The sequence below is a fragment of the Myotis nattereri genome, assembly GCF_964212035.1.
Source record: "Myotis nattereri genome assembly, chromosome: 7".
Taxonomy (NCBI): Eukaryota; Metazoa; Chordata; class Mammalia; order Chiroptera; family Vespertilionidae; genus Myotis; species Myotis nattereri.
Window position 1 is genome coordinate 93,589,399 of NC_138082.1, and position 10,543 is coordinate 93,599,941.

General features: G+C 70.2%; 1 protein-coding gene across 1 annotated transcript in view; it reads left to right on the forward strand.

Moving 5' to 3' along the window:
* Positions 1-9,533, forward strand: part of MYO7B (myosin VIIB) — a gene marked incomplete at its 5' end in the record, with an annotated part of 71,711 nt that extends 62,178 nt beyond the window's left edge. The window contains 17 exons of the mRNA XM_081095342.1: positions 420-525; positions 991-1,117; positions 2,057-2,223; positions 3,000-3,181; positions 3,598-3,728; positions 4,036-4,193; positions 4,321-4,480; positions 4,827-4,982; positions 5,579-5,684; positions 6,396-6,509; positions 6,736-6,823; positions 7,373-7,479; positions 7,842-8,027; positions 8,296-8,412; positions 8,571-8,654; positions 8,798-8,917; positions 9,243-9,533. Of these exons, the coding sequence (XP_080951468.1) occupies positions 420-525; positions 991-1,117; positions 2,057-2,223; positions 3,000-3,181; positions 3,598-3,728; positions 4,036-4,193; positions 4,321-4,480; positions 4,827-4,982; positions 5,579-5,684; positions 6,396-6,509; positions 6,736-6,823; positions 7,373-7,479; positions 7,842-8,027; positions 8,296-8,412; positions 8,571-8,654; positions 8,798-8,917; positions 9,243-9,341 (2,208 nt within the window). The 3' untranslated portion in view covers positions 9,342-9,533. The remainder of the gene's footprint in view (positions 1-419; positions 526-990; positions 1,118-2,056; positions 2,224-2,999; positions 3,182-3,597; positions 3,729-4,035; positions 4,194-4,320; positions 4,481-4,826; positions 4,983-5,578; positions 5,685-6,395; positions 6,510-6,735; positions 6,824-7,372; positions 7,480-7,841; positions 8,028-8,295; positions 8,413-8,570; positions 8,655-8,797; positions 8,918-9,242) is intronic.
* Positions 9,534-10,543: the final 1,010 nt, after the last annotated feature.

Here is a 10,543-nt window from a genome sequence, read left to right on the forward strand (position 1 = left end):
AGCAGTGGAGACGGAGGAAAGGGGAGGGGGAGGGACAGCAGGAGAGAGGGGGAGGTGCTCCCCAAACATGCGAGAGGAGAAAGACAGAAAGACAGGCACCGAGGACGGAGGGGGACTCCAAGACAGGCCCTGCCCAGAGCCAGGTCCGACCGCGAGGCACGCGTTGGCCAGCGCGCAGCCAGGAGCCCGCGGACACTGCAGGGCCCTTGGCCTTCCCAGAGGCAGCCGTCCCTCGGTCCGTCCGGACGCTAAAGAGGAGGAAAGCCCGCCTCCTTTTTCCAAACCAGCTGTGGAGGGTCCTCCCCAGGGCGGTGAACTGAGGCTGCCTCCGCCCCAGCCTCCCCACCGAGCGCGTGTTTGCTGAGGGGGTGCCGCGTGAGGGAGCCGAGGGTGATGGTGCTGACTCCGTGTCTGAGCAGGTGCCGCACACCCAGAAGCAGGCGGTGCAGGAGCAGGTGGTGGGCGCCGCCCGCCTGCAGTGGCCGCTGCTCTTCTCCAGACTCTTCGAAGTCACCACCTTCTCAGGTGCGGGCAGGGTGCGGGTGGGCTTGGGCAGGTGCGGGCGGGGGGCGAGGGCAGGTGTGGGCGGGGGGGGGGGGGTCGCGGGCAGGTGCAGGCGGGGCGCGGGCAGGTGTGGGGGGGGTCGCGGGCAGGTGTGGGGGGGGCGAGGGCAGGTGTGGGCGGGGGGGGGTCGCGGGCAGGTGCAGGCGGGGCGCGGGCAGGTGTGGGGGGGGTCGCGGGCAGGTGTGGGGGGGGCGAGGGCAGGTGTGGGCGGGGGGGGGTCGCGGGCAGGTGCAGGCGGGGGGCGAGGGCAGGTGTGGGGGGGGGTCGCGGGCAGGTGCAGGCGGGGTGCGGGCAGGTGTGGGCGGGGGGGGGTCGCGGGCAGGTGCAGGCGGGGGGCGAGGGCAGGTGTGGGCGTGGGGGAGTCGCGGGCAGGTGCAGGTGGGGATGCCGCTCAGGGCCAGTGAGCTTCACACCCGTCCCCGCCAGGCCCCCGGCTGCCCAGGACGCCGCTGGTCGTGGCTGTGAACTGGAAGGGGCTGTTCTTCCTGGACCAGCGGGAGCGGCCGCTCCTGGAGCTCTCCTTCCCGGAGATCATGAGTCTGGTCACCAACAGGTGGGTGCCGAGGGCTGCCCAGGCCCGCTCCTCGAGCTCGGGCCTTGGGGCTTGGGGAGAGGCGGCGGGAGGGAGGCGCTGCCCCGGGGAGCCCGCCGAGTGCGGGTGTGGGTGTGGGTGCGGGTGCGGGTGTGGGTGCGGGTGCGGGTGTGGGTGCGGGTGCAGGCTGCCGTGTACAGAGAGGAAGCGCCAACCGCTGAGCAGCCCTCAGCCTCTCCTCACCCCCGTCCTCCTGGGAAGGGCAGGCCACCGTGCACCTTGGGGTGCGTTCCTTGCAGGCTCCCTCCCGACGGGTCACGTGGAAGGTGCAGGCCATCTGGGCGAGCAATCGAGGGAGGGGGCTGGGTGCGTGCCAGGTCACAGAGCAACACTAGGGCGGCCTTGCAGGCCAGCTGGCCTCAGCCCCGCCCCGCTCTCCATGGCTCTTGTCTCCTGAGAAGGCCTCCGCCTCTGGGACGGCCGGCCTGGGCCTGCAGAGCCCTCATGGAAGCTCCCAGGGGGGCGTAGCCATCGTCATTGTTACAGTGGCTACAGGGCACACACTGGCCACCACTTCCTGAGGCTGACCACGCTGGGCACATCCCCATGTGCTGGGTCCTCACGGCACTGCCGGCCTGCACATGAGTAAACAGGCATGTGGCTCGCAGCTCCTGCTGGGCTCCTGCAGTGCCCTGGGCATCTGCACACTGGCCGCCTCGTGACCTGCCCAGAGCTGAGCCCTCATGCCAGGGGTTGGCACCACCACTGCCTCTGGGGCCCTAGGGGCCCTGAGCTCTCACCGTCATTTGCCCACCACACAGCGGTGCCGGGGTTGGACCAGCCCTGGCCCTGCCAGTGGCCCGGACAAACCCTTCTGTGTCCTCATGTGTAACTCAGGGTGCTGCAGGGCTGGGTGGGGAGGGCAGAGGAGGCCTTTGGTCACGGGGTCCTCACCCTCAGGGAGGCCCGGGGCGGGCAGAGGCTGCTGCTCTCCACGCTGCACGAGGAGGAGTACGAGTTCGTGTCGCCCAGCAGCGTGGCCATCGCCGAGCTGGTGGCCGTGTTTCTGGAGGGCCTGAAGGAGCGGTCCGTGTTCGCCATGGCCCTGGAGGACCAGAAGGCCACAGGTGCCTGGGCGCGGTGCGGGTGGGGGCAGCCCTGCGGCATGGGGCGGGCGCAGGGACTGGAGCGGAGAGTGGAGAGAGGACCACGAGACCCTGAGGGGTAGCTTCGGTCAAAGCCCTGCCTTCCCCAGAATGAGGGGTTCACGGCGACTGCGCCCTCCGAGGCACCTGGCAGGGCTGCTCCCCGCAGAACACGGCCATTAGCCTGAGCTCCAGCACCGCCCAGCGGGCTGCTGGCCGATTCCACAGACGGAGCCAGAGGCCAGCGGCCAGCGGCCAAAGCAGGGAGGCAGCTTGTGCAGGGTCAGCCCTAGGAGGGGGATCCGTGCAGCTCCTGGGAGAGCAGAGGGGCTGTGGCTGCCCGGCCTGGAGGCAGGGCTCGCTGGGAGGGGAGGGGAGAACTTGCACCCAATCGTCCCCCACCCCCCAGGGAAGGGGGCTGTTCTCTCACGCTACAGATGAGGGTCACACGGCATCTAGGCTGGCATGGTGATGCCAGTGGGCCTCTCCCCCTTGTCCACGCGCCCCTTGCCTTGCAGGCCAGGGCTCCAGGTCAGGCCTCTGAGCAGGTCTCCCAGAGTGGGGCCGTGGTCAGAGCCCCCAGCCCTGCCCGCCTGTCGGGCCCTCCAGGGCCCAGGGTCTGGGAGTCCCACCCCGTCCCGTCAGAGCGGCCTTGGCTCTCAGCTCTGCCGCAGCTTCCTCACCTCGGCAAAGCCAGAGCCGCCTCCGCGGAGCCATGGGTCAGCGGGCGTTCTCCTCTGTGTGTGACCGATGCGCAGGCGACGCCGCCCTCCTGCCCTTCAAGAAGGGGGATTTGCTGATCCTGACCAAGAGCCAGGGGCCGCTGGCGGCTGAGGACTGGGTCCCGGGCCAGAATGACAGGACAGGCAGGACGGGGCTGGTGCTCGCCGCCTGCCTCTACGCCATCCCCACGCTCACCAAGCCCTCGGCACAGCTGCTGGTAACCTGTCTGACCGGGTCCTAGCTCGGGGCCTGCCTCCCCGCCCCCCCCCCCCCCCCCCGCCCTGAGCCAGCCCCAGGGAGGCAGACCCGTAGGCACCCACGCCCGTGCCTGCAATACCAGGCTGAGCACACAGGGACCCCGCCCAGGAGCACTGGGCGAATGACCAGTGGATGGCGATAAAGCCCCGGGCGGCGGCTGTGGCTGGGCGTGAGGGCAGGCAGCAGGAGAGAGGCCCCAGGAGAGGCGCCCTCCTGAGGGAGGTGGCGGCGGGGGGTGGTCCTGGGCCCCGTCACACAGCGTGCCAGCAGCTCCGTGGTCCCACCCTCCCAAGGCACGGAGACAGCAGGTCAGGCGGAGCCCAGGGGGGGTCTTGTGGGCGCGGCTCCGGGGCACCCACGCCTGTGCCCCCCCAGAGCTTGCTGGCGATGTCACCAGAGAAGCGGAAGCTGGCAGCCCAGGCCAGGCCGCCTGCAGAAGCCACGCCTGAGGAGCCGGCGCCCGAGAAGCTGCACACCCTGGAGGAGTTCTCCTCCTCGTTTTTCAGGTGCCAACCCCGCCACCAGGGCTCCCTGAGGCCGCGGGGGCCACAGAGGCAGGGGGTGTCCCTGGTCTCCCCAGGCAGGGAGGCGGCCCTCGGCTCCTACCACCACCTGGGGCGGAGTGCTGTGGGCATCCCCGCGGGACCCCACTGGGGCGGGGCCCCCCCCTGCCACCCCCCTCTCCCCCCACCCCCCCCCCGCCACCTCCCACCCCCCCCCCCCCCCCCCGCACCAGGCAGCAGGCAGGTGGGGCGGCCCCAGAGGAGCAGGGTGAGGAGGGGAGGAGGGCCTCACGCCGCTCTGTCCTGCCAGGGCCCCGGAGAAGGAGACGGTCAGCAGAGCCATGGCCCCCCTGGCCCGGGCCCGGGGCCACCTGTGGGCTCACAGCCCGGAGCCCCTGCGGCAGCCTCTGCTCCGGCGCACCCACGCCACCGCGGAGTTGCGGGACGCCGCCTGCCAGATCTTCATCGATATCCTTCCCCAGCACTGCCCCGCTGCGGGCCCCCCAGGGGCTGGGTCACACAGGGCGGGGCGGCCTGCAGCCTCGTGGGGCGGGCTCGGGCAGGTGCCCACCAGCCAGCCTATTCTCCCTGACAGCCACACGCATCCTCAGGTACATGGGCGACTACCCGTCCAGGCAGGCCTGGGCCTCGCTGGAGCTCACCGACCAGATCTTCGCGGGGGCCCTCCAGGAGGCCGCTCTGCAGGACGAGGTCTACTGTCAGATCCTGAAGCAGCTGACGCACAATACCAAGAGGTCCGTGGCCGGGCCATGCCAGGCCCTCCATCCTCACCCGCTCCCAAAGGCCGTGCCCACTGTTCAGAGGGGGAGGGGGCAGCTCACGGCGGCCACACGCCCTGCCAGGCACTCCAAGCAGCCACGGCCTGTCCTGCACACTTCCTGGGGTGGTCATAGCAAGGGGCCTCGGCCCTGCCCGGTGCCTCCCTGGGCCTCTAACCCTCAGCACACTCCTCCACAAAATGGGCACAGTAGCACCTCTGCCAGCGCCTGGGTGTGAAGGCCTTCTTGGCATCAGGCAGCGGGGCCATGGGCGCCGGCAGCTGGTCCCGGAGGGTCCAAACTGAGGGCTCTGTGGCCACAGGTACAGCGAGGAGCGGGGCTGGCAGCTGCTGTGGCTCTGCACCGGCCTCTTCCCGCCCGGCAAGGCGCTGCTGCCCCACGTGCAGAAGTTCCTGGACACCAGAAGGGGACGGCTCCTGGCCCCGGACTGCAGCCGCCGCGTCCAGCGGGCCCTGAGGTATGCCTGCCAGCGCCCAGGCCGCCCAGAGTCCAGCGGTGCAGATGTGGGTGTCGGTGGGAGGCAGGCCCCGGCCCCAGCTACTGGGGAGGAAGCGGGAGGCCGCGGGCAGACTCAGTCCTGGCCATGAGCTCCCTGTCCAGGGCATGGAGGGCAACACCTAGAGGCCTCGGGTGACCTGGATACCCAAGCCACCACCTTCCCGCCCGGGTCAGAGGCCACCCCTGCCGCCCCCCACCCAGCCGTCCAACAGCACAGCTTCCCCTGGCTCTGTCTCAGAGCAGTCCCACTGGGAGATTAGGGAGAGGCTGGCCAGGCGAGCAGCTGTGACCATGAGCCGTGACCACGGTGCCCGCAGAGCGGCCCACGGGAGGCCCTGGCCCCCAGGTCACTCCAGTGATTGTCCCGGGCCTCCCGCCTCCTCAGAGCCTTGGGTCACAGGGAGGTGCGTCCAGCTGGCCCTGCGCCTCCCCTGGGCCCGGGTGAGCGCCCTGGGCAGGGCCACTGGGCACTTCTTGTCTGTGCTGGCAGAGCTGAGTAGGTAGTTGGCTGGTCAGGGTGAGAGGACGCCGTGCAGTGTGCCCCTCCTGCTCTAGGACGGGCCCCCGGAAGCAGCCCCCCCACCAGGTGGAGGTGGAGGCGGCCGAGCAGAATGTCTCCCGCATCTGCCACAAGGTCTTCCTTCCCAACCACACCAGCCAGGTGAGCCCGCCCAGAGCAGCGGCCTTGGTCACCCGAGGAGTGGTGACCCCCAGAAACTGTCTGCCCCACGGCACTGGCGCCCTGCCACCACGAACAGTGCTGCACCCTGGGTGCTCTGGGCCCGTGCAGGGAGGCGCCCCCCAGAGGGGCTGCTAGTGAGTGCGAAGCCGGCTTCCCAGAGGCAAGGGGGCAAGAGAGAGGGCAGGCGAGGCCTGGGGCTGGGCTTGCAGCCCTGAGGCGGGCAGAGGCCCCCATGGAAAGGCCCACAGTCTGGCTGCTGGGCTCTCAAGGCAAGTTCAAAGGCTGCACATCTGAGGCCCAGACAGCAGACTGTGCACTAAACCACCTGCCACCTCCCCGTTTGCAGAAGGGAGGCTTGCCCTTCTCAGGCCAGGGTATGTCCAGCCCACGTTAAGGAGGAGCAGCGGGGCCCTGGGAGCTGAGCCTGTCCCAGGGAGGAGCAGCGGGGCCCTGGGAGCTGAGCCTGTCCCAGGGAGGAGCAGCGGGGCCCTGGGAGCTGAGCCTGTCCCAGGGAGGAGCAGCGGGGCCCTGGGAGCTGAGTCTGTCCCAGGGAGGAGCAGCGGGGCCCTGGGAGCTGAGTCTGTCCCAGGGAGGAGCAGCGGGGCCCTGGGAGCTGAGCCTGTCCCAGGGAGGAGCAGCGGGCGGAGCCCTGGGAGCTGAGCCTGTGCTGAGACGCCACCTCTGCCCCAGATGCTGGAGGTGGGCGCCCACACTCGGGTGCGGGACGTGTGTGCGGGCGTGGCCAGCAAGCTGCAGCTGGCCTCCTGGGAGGGCTGCAGTCTCTTCATCAAGATTGCAGACAAGGTACTGCTGGCAGCTGCCCGGAGGGGGGAGGAGAATGTGGGCAAGGGAGGCAGCCCCACTGTGCTGGCTGGTGCCCCCCTACCCCCCCCCCCCCCTCCACATCTGAAGGGCTATGAGGACTATGGGGGTGGACTCGCAGAGCCCGCCGTGGCCATGCCCCCAGGAGAGCCCTCCCAGGAAGCCCCTTCCTGTGAAGTGCACCCTTTGCCTCCTCCCCCGCACCCAGGTCATCAGCCAGAAGGAGGGAGACTTCTTCTTTGACTCTCTGCGGCAGGTGTCTGACTGGGTGAAGAAAAGCAAGCCCCAGAAGGAAGGTGGGTCTGCGGGCAGGCGGGCTGCTCTGGGATGAAGGGCAGGAGGCCTGTCTGCCCCGTGGCCAGGTCGGAAGGCTCCCCTGGCACCTCCGGCATGGCCATGCCCATCCATGTATCCCCCCTTATGACCCTCACGTCATGGGGCTGGCCAGGCCGGGGGGCGGGGGGTGGTTAGGGCCCTGCCCCGGGAGCTCCGTGGCGCAGCCCGCAGCCCGGGCAGGGACAGGCTAGAGGCGGGCCCAGGACAGATGGAGGGTGCGGGCGTGAGGTTGGACAGGGGCCTGATGCACACAGGGCGGCCCAGGGACCTTTCTGGAGAGGCTGGCTTCTCGCTGGTCTGGGAGGAGGAGGCGCGGGGGCCGGGGCAGGAGGGGGGCCTTTCAAGCAGAGGAGGCGGCAGGAGCAAGCCCCCTGCGACACGGCATGGGGTGTCCAGGAGAGCGAGCTGGGCAGGGGTGGGGCGGCCGTGGGCCCGGCCGTGGGAGGGTGGGCATGGCGCAGAGCCTGGCCAGCGGGAGTGCTCCGGTGCTCACTGCTGCCCCCGCCCAGGGGCCCCGCTGACGCTCCCCTACCAGGTCTACTTCATGCGCAAACTGTGGCTCAGCGTGGCCCCGGGGAAGGACGTGCATGCAGACACCGTGCTCCACTACCACCAGGTGCCCGGAGGCCCCCGGGGGCACCCTCACTCCCGCCCACACCCACTCTGAAGGGAGGAAGGCCCGTGAGGTCCCGTGATGGCCAGGCCACCCCTTGAGCCTGTGTGGACAGCAACCGTGCCAGCACCCGCAGCACCGCTGGGGGCACGCAGCCCGAGGGCACTGGCCCTTGTCCTGAGGGCCGACTGCAGGGAGGCCACTGTGTCCACCGCGGGATGGCAGGTCTCTGCCCGCCTCGTCGGGCTCGCTGCCCGGAGGAGGCCTCGCCCACAGACCTTAGCTTCCTGCTGCTCCGTCCGGCGGGGGTGGGCGGGCCCCTGACCAGGGGGGGCGGCAGCCTGAGGCCCGCCTGTCCCTCGCAGGAGCTGCCCAAGTACCTGCGCGGGTTCCACAAGTGCTCGCGGGAGGACGCGGTCCAGCTGGCAGGCCTCATCTGCAAGGCCCAGTTCGACAGTGACCCGGCCCAGCTGGCGAACATCCCCAAGGTCCTGGGGGAGCTGGTGCCTGAGAACCTCACACGCCTGATGTCCCCGGAGGAATGGAGAAAGGTCCCTCCGGCTGCTGGCCTGGGCGGGCGGCGCACATCCCTGGGGTGGAGGGTGGGCTGGGTCTGAGTGCATCCGCCTCCCCGTGCCCACTCCCCAGGGGCTAAGCACTCTGCCCCCACCCCCCCCCGCCTCCCCCCCACCCCCACCCCCACCCCCACCCCCCGCCTCAGGCTCTCAGGTGCCGCTCGGACCGGACCGAGGCCTCTGGGCCCACGTGGAGCCAGACGCGCAGGCGCCCCCCGGGCCTCACTGGCCTCCTCTCTCGCAGAGCATCCTCCTGGCCTACGACCAGCACAGGGACAAGACGGTGGAGGAGGCCAAGGTGGCCTTCCTGAAGTGGATCTGCCGCTGGCCCACCTTCGGGTCTGCCTTCTTCGAGGTGAAGGTAGGTCTCGCCCGTGCCTGCCCGTGCTTGCCGCGAAGTCCCACCCCAGCTCTGGCCCAGCCACCTGAGCGCCCCAAACACACACCTTGGAGCCAAGCTGGTCGCCAGGTTGGACGGGGCACGTGTGGCTGGGCTGTGACCACCGTGCTCCTCCCCAGCAAACCTCGGAGCCCTCCTACCCGGACATCATCCTCATCGCCATCAACCGGCACGGGGTCCTGCTCATCCACCCCAAGAGCAAGGTAGCAGAGGCCCCGGACCAGGGGCTGTGGCCACCTGCCCTCCGCCCGCCCCCTGGCACCAGGGACTCTGGAGGACCCCGGGCAGCAGCTCTGACTGAGACCTAGGCTTCAGCTGACCTTTGCCAACGCCCACTCTCACCCAGGAGCTGCTCACCACCTACCCGCTCACCAAGATCGCCAGCTGGAGCAGCGGCAGCACCTACTTCCACATGGTGCTGGGGAGCCTGGGCCGGGGCAGCCGCCTGCTGTGCGAGACCTCGCTGGTGAGCCAGGCCTGGGGCCTCCTGGGACCCGTCCCTTCTCCGGCCCAAACACAGGACCCAGAGGCACCGGGACCGGGTCCCCTCCCCCACTCCTTGGCCACCAGGCGTTACTCACTATGGAGGCCGACCACGGGCACGGCCAGGAGCGAGGCCTGGGAGCGCCAGGAGGAGTGCCTGGGGCTGGAGCAGGCCGGGCGGGGCTGTGGCTCTGGGCCTCTCCAGCCTCACCTCCTGGCTCAGGGCATCCCTGAGGCAGGAGCTGGCACTGCCAGGCCTGGTCAAGCCCCTCCCTGGACCCACAGCCTCTGCCCCCTTCCTCTGCCAGGGCTACAAGATGGACGACCTGCTGACCTCATACGTGCAGCAGCTCCTGAGTGCCGTGGCCAAGCAGCGAGGCCCAGCCTCGGCCCCAGCCAGGCCCTAGCCCGGGTCCTTTCATGCCGCCCTCTCCCAAAACACACACTCCACACCCCTCGGCAGGCACTCCGGCAGGACCTTCCCCAGGGTGCTGACCATGGGCCAAAGGAGAGCCCAGGGCGGGCAGGGTGCCAGGCCTCCAGGCTGTGGATGGCTTGGACAGTCCCCACGAATGTTCAATAAAAACTCCTGGAGCAGCGGGTGTGTCCGTGAGGGGAGGGGCGGGCCAGGTGGGCAGGGCCTCTTCCAGGGAAAGCAGTGGCTTCTCCAAGGACACCAGTGACAGCTCCGGACCACTGTCCTCCAAGAACAGCTTTGCTGGTTCCCCGCCCTTCTCCCTCCCTCCCTCCCTCCCTCTGCTTCCAGGGAGAGCCTGCTCCCCACCCCCCTCCTTCCCTGCTGGGATGAATGGGACACTGAGGGCTGCCAGGAGGCCAGGGAGAGGGAGTGCTGTGGCTGAGACCAGCCTCGCCCGCCCGGGAGGCCTGCTCCACCCCTGCACTGGCAGCCCCACCCACCACCCACCACCCACCAGGCCATCCTGCAGCCCCGCTGGGTCCGGGTGCCCCCTGGCTGCTGGACCTGCTGCTGCAAGTGTTCCACAGCCCGAAGCAGAGTGTCCAGGGGGCCACGCCCCCTCCAGACCCACCACAAACCACAGCCAGGTTGTGTGAATGAGCTTTATTCACTGTGTGCGTGGGAGCCACACCGTGAGGTGTGCCCGGGAGCGGGGGGGGGGGGGGGGGGGGGGACTGCAGTGACCACAGGGGAGCTTGGGAGCCTTGGTGGCCCAGGCCTGGGTGGGGTGGTCCAGACCAGCTTCCAGGAAGCTGAATGGGGCGGGGAAGGGGGTGGGGGACCTGCTAGCCTAGGCTGGCTCGGGGCTCCCACCCGCTGAGGGAGTGCGTGGCTGAGGCGTGGCTCACAGGGGTCTCCTTTCACGTGGCCCTGGTGTGCACAACAGGCCACTCTGGGGCCAAGGGCCCCCTGTGGGGGTGGCACAGGCCTGCCAGGCGGGCTGGGGGCAGGGCCACTCCTGGTCAGGGGGTGGGCACAGGCCTGGCACACTCACCCCAGCACTGCTGAGGAGGAAGAGGACCCACTGCAAGGGGACAGGGAGGCTGGGGGAGTGCTGACCCAGAGGGGGTGGGGGGGAGGGGGCGGGGGGGGGCGGGGGGGAGGGGGAGTGCTGACCCAGAAGGGGCGGGG